We start from the raw sequence: 13,881 nt of genomic DNA on the forward strand, positions 1-13,881 counted from the left end.
ATTGATGCGTGAGTAGTTCATCCTTGGACTATGGGTCCATAGCAGTAGCTAGATGGTTGTCTTCTCCTCATGTGCTATCATTGTTTAGATCTTGTGAGCTGCCTAACATGATCAAGATCATCTATTTGTAATGCTACATGTTGTGTTTGGTGGGATCCGATGAATCTAGAATACTATGTCAAGTTGATTATCAATCTATCATATATGTGTTGTTTATGTTCTTGCATGCTCTCCAGTTGCTAGTAGAGGCTGCGGCCAAGTTGATACTTGTAACTCCAAGAGGGAGTATTTAAGCTCGATAATGGGTTCATGCCTCCATTGAATGCGGGATCGTGACAGTAGGTTCTAAGGTTGTGGATGTCTTGTTGCTACTAGGGATAAAACATCAATGCTTTGTCTAAGGATATTTGTGTTGATTACATTACGCACCATACTTAACGCAATTATCTATTGTTTACAACTTAATACTGGAGGGGGTGCGGATGCTAACCCGAAGGTGGATTATTTAGGCATAAATGCATGCTGGATAGCAGTCTATGTACTTTGTCGTAATGCCCTGATTAAATCACATAGTAATCATCATTGATATGTATTGAATCTTTATTTGTCAATTGCCCACCTGTAATTTGTTCACCCAGCATGCTAGTTATCTTATTGGAGAGACACCACTAGTGAAGCTGTGGACCCCGGTCCATTCTTTTACATCTCGGATACATTCTATTGCAATCATTGTTCTTTACTTGTTCTTTGCAAACAAACACCATCTTCCACTCGATACGCTTAATCCTTTGTTTTCGGCAAGCCGGTGAGATTGACAACCTCACTTGTTACGTTGGGGCAAAGTATCTTGATTGTGTTGTGCAGGTTCCACGTTGGCGCCGGTTTCACTGGTGTTGCGCCGCACTACATTCCTCCACCAACAACCTTCACGTGCTTCTTGGCTCCTACTGGTTCGATAACCTTGGTTTCTTTCTAAGGAAAAACTTGCTGCTGTGCCATCATACCTTCCTCTTGGGGTTCCCAACGGACGTGTACATCTACGCGCATCAAGCTCTTTTTTACGGCGCTGTTGCCGGGGAACTGAAGAAAAGTTGCACCCCAGAGATTTCTAACTCCCACGTCAACTACACGCCAGCAACTAGCAAAAGAACCAACGGAAGATGAGAAAGCGCGTTTCTTAGAACAGCAAAGAGCAAGAGGACCGGTGCACTTACAGTTTAAACTTTCGGTGGCCTTGTGCAATTCAGTGAGCGCGTAGCGCTCAGTGTAAGCCGCAAGCTTATTCTTCTTGTTGACAATGGAAGCTAAGGCATAAGTATTGCGCATGTCCTTCTCCATCTGCGCGATCCGATCCCTCATGCGCTGGAGTCGATCACTTTCAGGAAGGGCACCCGAAGAATCATCGACAAAGGAAGGCACAGGATAAACCTGCAAAATATTGATCAAAAGGCGCGATGTATTACATAGAGTCAGCATTGGAAAATTACTCCCATCGGGAGCGTGCGAATACAACTGTTATAGCAAAGGATATGGTGGCAACATTGCCAGCATGAAATTCATTACAACTGCATGAGTTTTATGACAAGACATTGTTTGATCAAGCAAAATTACAAGGTTCAGGGCGCTTGAGTCTGGTTTGATAAACTAGGACCAACTGATGACTTCTTTGCCTCGACCAACTCAAGGAGCTGACGAGCGCATGAAAGAGCCGAGGCTTTAAAAGCACCCAGATCAACGAATTTTCCATCGGGTCCCTTTGGTAGCTCCTTGGACATCTCTTCAATATTGGCTTTGAAGCCATGACCCATCATAAGTTGGAAGGCTAGGAGGGTGATACGCGTAGATGCACACGTCCGTTGGGAACCCCAAGTGGAAGGTATGATGCGTATAGAAGCAAGTTTCCCTCAGTATGAAACCAAGGTTATCGAACCAGTAGGAGCCAAGAAGCACGTGAAGGTTGTTGGTGGAGGAATGTAGTGCGGCGCAACACCAGTGAAACCGGCGCCAACGTGGAACCTGCACAACACAACCAAAGTACTTTGCCCCAACGAAACAGTGAGGTTGTCAATCTCACCGGCTTGTGTCAGTAACAAAGGATTAACCGTATTGTGTGGAAGATGATTGTTTGCAAGAAAACGAGTAAAACAAGTATTGCGAGTAGATTGTATGCGATGTAAAGAATAGGACCGGGGTCCACAGTTCACTAGAGGTGTCTCTCCCATAAGATAAAAGTATGTTGGGTGAACAAATTACGGTCGGGCAATTGATGAGAATAGAGAAGGGCATAACAATGCATATACATGATATGATAAATATAGTGAGATTTAATTGGGCATTACGACAAAGTACATAGACCGCCATCCAACTGCATCTATGCCTAAAAAGTCCACCTTCGGGTTATCATCCGAACCCCATTCAGTATTAAGTTGCAAAGCAACGAGACAATTGCATTAAGTATGGTGCGTAATGTAATCGACAACTACATCCTTAGACATAGAATCAATGTTTTATCCCTAGTGGCAACGGCACATCACAACCTTAGAACTTTACATCACTTGTCCCAGGTATCAATGAAGGCATGAACCCACTATCGAGCATAAATACTCCCTCTTGGAGTTAAGAGTAAAAACTTGGCGAGCCTCTACTAATAACGGAGAGCATGCAAGATCATAAACAACACATAAGTAATAGATTGATAATCACCATAACATAATATTCTCTATCCATCGGATCCCGACAAACACAACATATAGAATTACAGATAGATGATCTTGATCATGTTAGGCAGCTCACAAGATCCAACAATGAAGCACAATTAGGAGAAGACGACCATCTAGCTACTGCTATGGACCCATAGTCCAGGGGTGAACTACTCACTCATCACTCCGGAGGCGATCATGGCGATGAAGAGTCCTTCGGGAGATGATTCCCCTCTCCGGCAAGGTGCCGGAGGCAATCTCCTGAATCCCCCGAGATGGCATTCGCGGCGGCGGCGTCTCTGGAAGGTTTTCCGTATCGTGGCTCTCGGTACTGGGGGTTTCGCGACGGAGGCTTTAAGTAGGCGAAAGGGCAGCCTCGGAGGGGTCCGGTGGGGCCGGACACTAGGGCGGCGCGGCCAGGGCCTGGGCCGCGCCGCCACCATGTGTGAGCCCCACGTGGCCCCTCTCTGGCGGCTCTCGGGTGTTCCGGATGCTTCCGGGCAAAATAGGAACCGGGCGTTGATTTCGTCCAATTCCGAGAATATTTCCTTACTAGGATTTACGAAACAAAAACAGCAGAAAACAGCAACTGGCTCTTCGGCATCTTGTTAATAGGTTAGTTCCAGAAAATGCGTAAATACGACATATAATGTGTGTAAAACATGTAGATATCATCAATAATGTAGCATGGAACATAAGAAATTATCGATACATTGGAGACGTATCAGCATCCCCAAGCTTAGTTACGCTCGTCCCGAGCGAGTAAAACGATAACAAAGATAATTTCTGAAGTGACATGCCATCATAATCTTGATCATACTATTTGTAAACATATGTAATGAATGCAGCGATCAAAAACAATGGTAATGACATGAGTAAACAACTGAATCATTGATGGCGTGTATTTCACACGTTCGTTGGGCAACCCCAAGAGGAAGGTATGATGAGCACAGCAGCAAGTTTTCCCTCAGAAAGAAACCAAGGTTTATCGAACCAGGAGGAGCCAAGAAGCACGTTGAAGGTTGATGGCGGCGAGATGTAGTGCGGCGCAACACCGGAGATTCGGCGCCAACGTGGAACCTGCACAACACAACCAAAGTACTTTGCCCCAACGAAACGGTGAGGTTGTCAATCTCACTAGACTTGCTGTAACAAAGGATTAACCGTATTGTGTGGAAGATGATTGTTTGCGAGAAAACGGTAAAAACAAGTATGCGGTAGATTGTATTTCGGTAAAGAGAATTGGACCGGGGTCCACGAGTTCACTAGAGGTGTCTCTCCCATAAGACGAACGGCATGTTGGGTGAACAAATTACGGTTGGGCAATTGACAAATAAAGAGAGCATGACAATGCACATACATATCATGATGAGTATAGTGAGATTTAATTGGGCATTACGACAAAGTACATAGACCGCCATCCAAGCTGCATCTATGCCTAAAAAGTCCACCTTCGAGGTTATCATCCGAACCCCCTCCGGTATTAAGTTGCAAGCAACGAGACAATTGCATTAAGTATGGTGCGTAATGTAATCAACAACTACATCCTTAGACATAGCATCAATGTTTTATCCCTAGTGGCAACGACACAACACAACCTTAGAACTTTACATCACTTGTCCCGAGTGTCAATGCGGGCATGAACCCACTATCGAGCATAAGTACTCCCTCTTGGAGTTAAAAGTAAAAACTTGGCCGAGCCTCTACTAGAAACGGAGAGCATGCAAGATCATAAACAACACATAAGCATAACTTTGATAATCAACATAACAAGTATTCTCTATTCATCGGATCCCAACAAACGCAACATATATAATTACAGATAGATGATCTTGATCATGATAGGCAGCTCACAAGATCCGACAATGATAGCACAATGGGGAGAAGACAACCATCTAGCTACTGCTATGGACCCATAGTCCGGGGGTAGACTACTCACTCATCACTCCGGAGGCGACCATGGCGGTGTAGAGTCCTCCGGGAGATGATTCCCCTCTCCGGCGGAGTGCGGAGAGCGATCTCCGGGATCCCCCGAGATGGGATCGGCGGCGACGGCGTCTCGGTAATGTTTTCCGTATCGTGGCTCTCGGTGCTGGGGGTTTCGTCACGGAGGCTATTTGTAGGCGGAAGGGCAGGTCAAGAGGCGGCACGGGGGCCCACACCACGGGCCGGCGCGGCCAAGGGGGGCCGCGCCGCCCTAGGGTTTGGCGCCCCTGTGGCCCCTCTTCGTCTCTCCTTCGGACTTCCGGAAGCTTCGTGAGAAAATAGGCCTCACGGGCTTTTATTTCGTCCAATTCCGAGAATATTTCTTTACTAGGATTTACGAAACCAAAAACAGCGAGACAACGGCAAGCGGCACTTCGGCATCTTGTTAATAGGTTAGTTCCGGAAAATGCACGAATATGACATAAAGTGTGCATAAAACATGTAGATAACATCAATAATGTGGCATGGAACACAGGAAATTATCGATACGTTGGAGACGTATCGGCATCCCCAAGCTTAGTTACGCTCGTCCCGAGCGGGTAAAACGATAACAAAGATAATTTACGGAGTGACATGCCATCATAAACTTGATCATACTATTTGTAAAGCATATGTAGTGAATGCGGCGATCAAAACAATGTGTATGACATGAGTAAACAAGTGAATCATAAAGCAAAGACTTTTCATGAATAGCATTTCAAGACAAGCATCAATAAGTCTTGCATAAGAGTTAACTCATAAAGCAATAATTCAAAGTAAAGGTATTGAAGCAACACAAAAGAAGATTAAGTTTCAGCGGTTGCTTTCAACTTGTAACATGTATATCTCATGGATATTGTCAACATAGAGTAACATAATAAGTGCAATAAGCAAGTATGTAAGAATCAATGCACGAGTTCACACAAGTGTTTGCTTCTTGAGGTGGAGAGAAATAGGTGAAGCTGACTCAACATTGAAAGTAAAAGAATGGTCCTCATAGAGGAAAAGCATCGATTGCTATATTTGTGCTAGAGCTTTGATTTTGAAAACATGAAACAATTTTGTCAACGGTAGTAATAAAGCATATGCATCATGTAAATTATATCTTATAAGTTGCAAGCCTCATGCATAGTGTACTAATAGTGCTCGCACCTTGTCCTAATTAGCTTGGACTACCTGGATTATCACCGCAATACATATGCTTTAACCAAGTATCACAAAGGGGTACCTCTATGCCGCTTGTACAAAGGTCTAAGGAGAAAGCTCGCATTTGGATTTCTCGCTTTTGATTATTCTCAACTTAGACATCCATACGGGACAACATAGACAACGAGATAATGGACTCCTCTTTTAATGCTTTAAGCATTCAACAACAATTAATTCTTTTCTCATTAGAGATTTGAGGATGTTTGTCCAAAACTGAAACTTCCACCATGGAACATGGCTTTAGTTAGCGGCCCAATGTTCTTCTCTCACAATATGCATGCTCAAACCATTCAACTCGGTGTAGATCGCCCTTACTTCGAGACAAGACGAACATGCATAGCAACTCACATGAAATTCAACAACGAGTTGATGGCGTTCCCCGAGTAAACATGGTTATCGCACAACAAGCAACTTAATAAGAGATAAAGTGCATAATTACATATTCAATACCACAATAGTTTTTAAGCTATTTGTCCCATGAGCTATATATTGCAAAGGTGAATGATGGAATTTTAAAGGTAGCACTCAAGCAATTTACTTTGGAATGGCTGGAAAATACCATGTAGTAGGTAGGTATGGTGGACACAAATGGCATAGTGGTTGGCTCAAGTATTTTGGATGCATGAGAAGTATTCCCTCTCGATACAAGGTTTAGGCTAGCAAGGTTATTTGAGGCAAACACAAGGATGAACTAGTACAGCAAAACTCACATAAAAGACATATTGAAAGCATTATAATACTCTATACCGTCTTCCTTGTTGTTCAAACTCAAAACTAGAAATTATCTAGACCTTAGAGAAACCAAATATGCAAACCAAATTTAGCATGCTCTATGTATTTCTTCATTAATGGGTGCAAAGCATATGATGCAAGAGCTTAAACATGAGCACAACAATTGCCAAGTATCACATTACCCAAAACATTTATAGCAATTACTACATGTATCATTTTCCAATTCCAACCATATAACAATTTAACGAAGGAGAAACTTCGCCATGAATACTATGAGTAGAAACCAAGGACATATTTGTCCATATGCTACAGCGGAGTGTGTATCTCTCCCATAAAGTGAATGCTAGGATCCATTTTATTCAAACAAAACAAAAACTAAAACAAAACGACGCTCCAAGAAAAAGCACATAAGATGTGGCCGAATAAAAATGTAGTTTCGGGGAGGAACCTGATAATTTGTTGATGAAGAAGGGGATGCCTTGGGCATCCCCAAGCTTAAACGCTTGAGTCTTCTTGATATATGCAGGGGTGAACCACCGGGTGCATCCCCAAGCTTAGAGCTTTTCACTCTCCTTGATCATGTTGCATCATACTCCTCTCTTGATCCTTGAAAACTTCCTCCACACCAAACTCGAAACAACTCATTAGAGGGTTAGTGCACAATATAAATTGACATATTCAGAGGTGACACAATCATTCTTAACACTTCTGGACATTGCATAATGCTACTGGACATTAGTGGATCAAAGAAATTCATCCAACATAGCGAAAGAGGCAATGCGAAATAAAAGGCAGAATCTGTCAAAACAGAACAGTTCGTATTGACGAATTTTAAAATGGCACCAGACTTGCTCAAATGAAAATGCTCAAATTGAATGAAAGTTGCGTACATATCTGAGGATCATGCACGTAAATTGGCATAATTTTCTGAGCTTCCTGCAGGGCAGTGGGCTCAGATTCGTGACAGCAAAGAAATCTGGAACTGCGCAGTAATCCAAATCTAGTACTTACTTTTCTATCAACGGCTTAACTTGGCACAACAAAACTCAAAACTAAGATAAGGAGAGGTTGCTACAGTAGTAAACAACTTCCAAGACACAAAATAAAAACAAAGTACTGTAGGTAAAAACATGGGTTGTCTCCCATAAGCGCTTTTCTTTAACGCCTTTCGGCTAGGCGCAGAAAGTGTGTATCAAGTATTATTGAAGGGTGGTGCATTCTCAGCGAGGTGTGGAGTTTTATCAACTAGGCATATTATATTAGATACATAAGTTTTAGCATCTCCCTTTTCATTAGTCTTAGGTGTGCTACTCTCATCAAACAAATTTTCAGGAACAAGCCAAGCATAGTTATTTTCTAGTGCATCATTCATAGCTAGGAGCTTACATGGTATTGGTGCTTTGATCTCCCCTCCATCATCAATATTATTAGTGTATCTTATTCTATCCATATCCATCTTTTCAAGGAGACTAACAAAATTAGTAGGAGAACCAAGCATATTAAATTTAGCAAACACCTTTCTAGCTTCTCTTGCTAGACCACCAAATTCTCTAAGAAGGGTTTCTAATACAAAATCTTTCTTTTCCCCTTCTTCCATATCACCAAGCGTGAAAAACATGTGTTGGATTATAGGATTAAGATTAACAAATTTAGTTTCCAACAAGCGAACTAAATGTGCGGCAGCAATTTCATAAGTAGGCGCAAGATCTACCAAGTGTCTATCTTCAAAATTTTCAATGGTACTAACATGGTTGAAGAATTCTTCTATATTATTTCTCCCAACTATAGACCCACGTCCTACCGGTATGTTCTTTGTGGTAAAATCAAAAGGAAACATGATGAAATAAGTAAAGTAAATGCAAGTAAACTAATTTTTTTGTGTTTTCGATATAGCAAACAAGATAGCAAATAAAGTAAAACTAGCAACTAATTTTTTTGTATTTTGATTTAGTGCAGCAAACAAAGTAGTAAATAAAATAAAGCAAGACAAAAACAAAGTAAAGAGATTGAGAAGTGGAGACTCCCCTTGCAGCGTGTCTTGATCTCCCCGGCAACGCGCGCCGGAAAATATGCTTGATGGCGTGTATTTCACACGTTCGTTGGGCAACCCCAAGAGGAAGGTATGATGAGCACGGCGGCAAGTTTTCCCTCGGAAAGAAACCAAGGTTTATCGAACCGGGAGGAGCCAAGAAGCACGTTGAAGGTTGATGGCGGCGAGATGTAGTGCGGCGCAACACCGGAGATTCCGGCGCCAACGTGGAACCTGCACAACACAACCAAAGTACTTTGCCCCAACGAAACAGTGAGGTTGTCAATCTCACCGGCTTGTCTGTAACAAAGGATTAACCGTATTGTGTGGAAGATGATTGTTTGCGAGAGAAAACGAGTAAAAACAAGTATACGGTAGATTGTATTTCGAGTAAAGAGAATTGGACCGGGGTCCACGGTTCACTAGAGGTGTCTCTCCCATAAGACGAACAGCATGTTGGGTGAACAAATTACGGTTGGGCAATTGACAAATAAAGAGAGCATGACAATGCACATACATATCATGATGAGTATAGTGAGATTTAATTGGGCATTACGACAAAGTACATAGACCGCCATCCAAGCTGCATCTATGCCTAAAAAGTCCACCTTCGAGTTATCATCCGAACCCCCTCCGGTATTAAGTTGCAAGCAACGAGACAATTGCATTAAGTATGGTGCGTAATGTAATCAACAACTACATCCTTAGACATAGCATCAATGTTTTATCCCTAGTGGCAACAGCACAACACAACCTTAGAACTTTACATCACTTGTCCCGGTGTCAATGCGAGGCATGAACCCACTATCGAGCATAAGTACTCCCTCTTGGAGTTAAAAGTAAAAACTTGGCCAGAGCCTCTACTAGAAACGGAGAGCATGCAAGATCATAAACAACACATAAGCATAACTTTGATAATCAACATAACAAGTATTCTCTATTCATCGGATCCCAACAAACGCAACATATATAATTACAGATAGATGATCTTGATCATGATAGGCAGCTCACAAGATCCGACAATGATAGCACAATGGGGAGAAGACAACCATCTAGCTACTTGCTATGGACCCATAGTCCAGGGGTAGACTACTCACTCATCACTCCGGAGGCGACCATGGCGGTGTAGAGTCCTCCGGGAGATGATTCCCCTCTCCGGCGGGGTGCGGAGAGCGATCTCCGGGATCCCCCGAGATGGGATCGGCGGCGACGAGCGTCTCGGTAATGTTTTCCGTATCGTGGCTCTCGGTACTGGGGGTTTCGTCACGGAGGCTATTTGTAGGCGGAAGGGCGGGTCAAGAGGCGGCACGGGGGCCCACACCACGGGCCGGCGCGGCCAAGGGGGGGCCGCGCCGCCTAGGGTTTGGCGCCCCTGTGGCCCCTCTTCGTCTCTCCTTCGGACTTCGGAAGCTTCGTGAGAAAATAGGCCTCCGGGCTTTTATTTCGTCCAATTCCGAGAATATTTCTTTACTAGGATTTACGAAACCAAAAACAGCAGAAAACAGACAAGCGGCACTTCGGCATCTTGTTAATAGGTTAGTTCCAGAAAATGCACGAATATGACATAAAGTGTGCATAAAACATGTAGATAACATCAATAATGTGGCATGGAACACAGGAAATTATCGATACGTTGGAGACGTATCAATCATAAAGCAAAGACTTTTCATGAATAGTACTTCAAGACAAGCATCAGTAAGTCTTGCATAAGAGTTAACTCATAAAGCAATAAATCAAAGTAAAGGTATTGAAGCAACACAAAGGAAGATTAAGTTTCAGCGGTTGCTTTCAACTTATAGCATGTATATCTCATGGATAGTGTCAACATAGAGTAATATAACAAGTGCAATATGCAAGTATGTAGGAATCAATGCACAGTTCACACAAGTGTTTGCTTCTTAAGGTGGAGAGAGATAGGTAAACTGACTCAACATAAAAGTAAAAGAAAGGTCCTTCAAAGAGGAAAGCATCGATTGCTTGTATTTGTGCTAGAGCTTTTATTTTGAAAACATGAAACAATTTTGTCAACGGTAGTAATAAAGCATATGAGTTATGTAAATTATATCTTACAAGTTGCAAGCCTCATGCATAGTATACTAATAGTGTCCGCAACTTGTCCTACTTAGCTTGGACTACCGGATCTTCGCAATGCACATGTTTCAACCAAGTGTCACAAAGGGGTACCTCCATGCTTCCTGTACAAAGGTCTAAGGAGAAAGCTCGCATTTTGGATTTCTCGCTTTTGATTATTCTCAACTTAGACATCCATACCGGGACAACATGGACAACAGATAATGGACTCCTCTTTAATGCATAAACATGTAACAACAATTATTATTCTCATATGAGATTGAGGATATATGTCCAAACTGAAACTTCCACCATGATTCATGGCTTTAGTTAGCGGCCCAATGTTCTTCTCTAACAATATGCATGCTCCAACCATTAAGGTGGTATATCTCTCTTACTTCAGACAAGACGGACATGCATAGCAACTCACATGATATTCAACAAAGAATAGTTGATGGCGTCCCCAGAAGCATGGTTATCGCACAACAAGCAACTTAATAAAAGATAAAGTGCATAAGTACATATTCAATACTACAATAGTTTTTAAGGCTATTTTGTCCCATGAGCTATATATTGCAAAGGTGAATGTTGGAATTTTAAAGGTAGCACTCAAGCAATTTACTTTGGAATGGCGGAGAAATACCATGTAGTAGGTAGGTATGGTGGACACAAATGGCATAGTGGTTGGCTCAAGGATTTTGGATGCATGAGAAGTATTCCCTCTCGATACAAGGTTTAGGCTAGCAAGGTTATTTGAAGCAAACTCAAGGATGAACCGGTGCAGCAAAACTCACATAAAAGACATATTGTAAACATTATAAGACTCTACACCGTCTTCCTTGTTGTTCAAAACTCAATACTAGAATTATCTAGACCTTAGAGAGACCAAATATGCAAATCAAATTTTAGCAAGCTCTATGTATTTCTTCATTAATGGGTGCAAAGTATATGATGCAAGAGCTTAAACATGAGCACAACAATTGCCAAGTATCACATTATCCAAGACATTTTAGAATTACTACATGTAGCATTTTCCAATTCCAACCATATAACAATTTAACGAAGAAAAAACTTCGCCATGAACGTTATGAGTAAAGCCTAAGGACATATTTGTCCATATGCAACAGCGGAGCGTGTCTCTCTCCCACAAAGTGAATGCTAGGATCCATTTTATTCAAACAAAAACAAAAACAAAAACAAACCGACGCTCCAAGTAAAGAACACAAGATGTGGCTGAATAAAAATATAGTTTCGGGGGAGGAACTCGATGATGTTGTCGATGAAGAAGGGGATGCCTTGGGCATCCCCAAGCTTAGACGCTTGAGTCTTCTTAAAATATGCAGGGGTGAACCACGGGGGCATCCCCAAGCTTAGAGCTTTCACTCCTCTTGATCATAGTTAGTCCTGGGCGTTCGGTTTTAACCGAAAATTCGGTTCGGTTTTTCGGTTTTTTTGATAATTCGGGGAATAAGAAATGAGAACCGAAATTATATCGGTTTCCTAATTAATTTGTAATTCGGTTATCTAAAAATTCGGTTCGGTGTTCGGTTTTTAACCGATTTAACCTAATTTTGATCAAAAATAAAAGTCAAGTATGTATGATGGCACGCATTAGCTTGGCAGTTGCCTGAGTTGCCTGAGTTGCTGTGACTGGAAGCTCAGTGCTCCTCCTAACTCCAGGAACTATACGACCCATGTAGTAGCAAACTACTCATACATAGCTAGATGGGGCAAAATAAAATTAAACATATGCTTATATACACGTACTATTTTTGGGGGGAAACTTGTATACATATACTACGTGCATGAGGTCTTCTGTAACTTATTTTGGTACGTGGAGTTTAGGACTTTGGCTTGCTTGGAGTTCGGTTGTTGGGCAAAGAAATTAGTTCAAATGATTGACGAGTGAACTTCTATATAAGACGATTATGCTATCCGTTAACGCTATATCGGTTTTTAAGGTTATTTCGGTTAATAGATGGTTAAAACCGAATTTGTTAATGTAAATTCGGTTTTTCAAATTTAAGCACCGAATTTGTTTTCGGTTAATTCGGTTTCGGTGTATTCGGTTTCGGTTCCGGTTAGTTCGGTTCGGTGTTCGGTGCTCAGATTTTTATGCCCAGCCCTAATCATAGTATATCATACTCCTCTCTTGACCCTTGAAAACTTCCTTCACACCAAACTTCAAGCAAACTCATTAGAGGGTTAGTGCACAATTAATAATTCACATATTCAGAGGTGACACAATCATTCTTAACACTTCTGGACATTGCACAAAGCTACTTGGACATTAATGGATCAAAGAAATTCATCCAACATAGCAAATACGGCAATGCGAAATAAAAGGCAGAATCTGTCAAAAACGAACGAGTTCGTAAAGACGAATTTTAAAATGGCACCGGACTTGCTCAAATGGAAAAACTCAAAACTAATGAAAGTTGCGTACATATCCGAGGATCACGCTCGTAAATTGGCAGATTTTTTCGAATTTTCTACAGAGACTTGTGACAGAATTCTTGACGAGACGGCAATGCTGTTTCTGCAGCGCGATCCCAAATATAACATCAACTTTAGCATAGAAACTTTACTTGGCACAAAAACATGATAAGGAGAGGTTGCTAAAGTAGTAAACAACTTCCAAGACTCAAATATAAAACAAAGTACTGTAGTAAAAACATGGGTTGTCTCCCATAAGCGCTTTTCTTTAACGCCTTTCAGCTAGGCGCAGAAAGTGCAAATCAAGTAACATCAAGAGTAGAAGCATCAACATCATAACTTGTTCTAATAATAGAATCAAAAGGCAACTTCATTCTCTTTCTAGGGAAGTGTTCCATACCTTTCTTGAGAGGAAATTGATATTTAATATTACCTTCCCTCATATCAATAACGAGCACCAACGGTTCGAAGAAAAGGTCTTCCCAACACAATAGGACAAGATGCATTGCATTCAATATCCAAGACAACAAAATCAACGGGGACAAGGTGATTGTTAACCGTAATGCGCACATTATCAATCCTCCCCAAAGGTTTCTTTTTAACATTATCAGCAAGATTAACATCCAAATAACAATTCTTCAATGGTGGCAAGTCAAGCATATCATAAATCTTTTTAGGCATAACAGAAATACTTACACCAAGATCACATAGAGCATTACATTCAAAGTCATTGAATTTCATTTT

General features: G+C 41.7%; 1 protein-coding gene across 1 annotated transcript in view; it reads right to left on the bottom strand.

Moving 5' to 3' along the window:
* Window positions 1–1,124: 1,124 nt before the first annotated feature.
* The window catches only part of LOC124696836, a 17,094-nt gene continuing 4,337 nt past the window's right edge, over window positions 1,125–13,881 (bottom strand). The window contains exons 5-6 of the mRNA XM_047229497.1: window positions 1,215–1,428; window positions 1,125–1,138 (exon numbers count right to left, since the gene is read on the bottom strand). Coding sequence (XP_047085453.1) covers window positions 1,125–1,138; window positions 1,215–1,428 — 228 coding nt within the window. The remainder of the gene's footprint in view (window positions 1,139–1,214; window positions 1,429–13,881) is intronic.

The sequence above is a fragment of the Lolium rigidum genome, chromosome 3, assembly GCF_022539505.1.
Source record: "Lolium rigidum isolate FL_2022 chromosome 3, APGP_CSIRO_Lrig_0.1, whole genome shotgun sequence".
Classification (NCBI taxonomy): Eukaryota; Viridiplantae; Streptophyta; class Magnoliopsida; order Poales; family Poaceae; genus Lolium; species Lolium rigidum.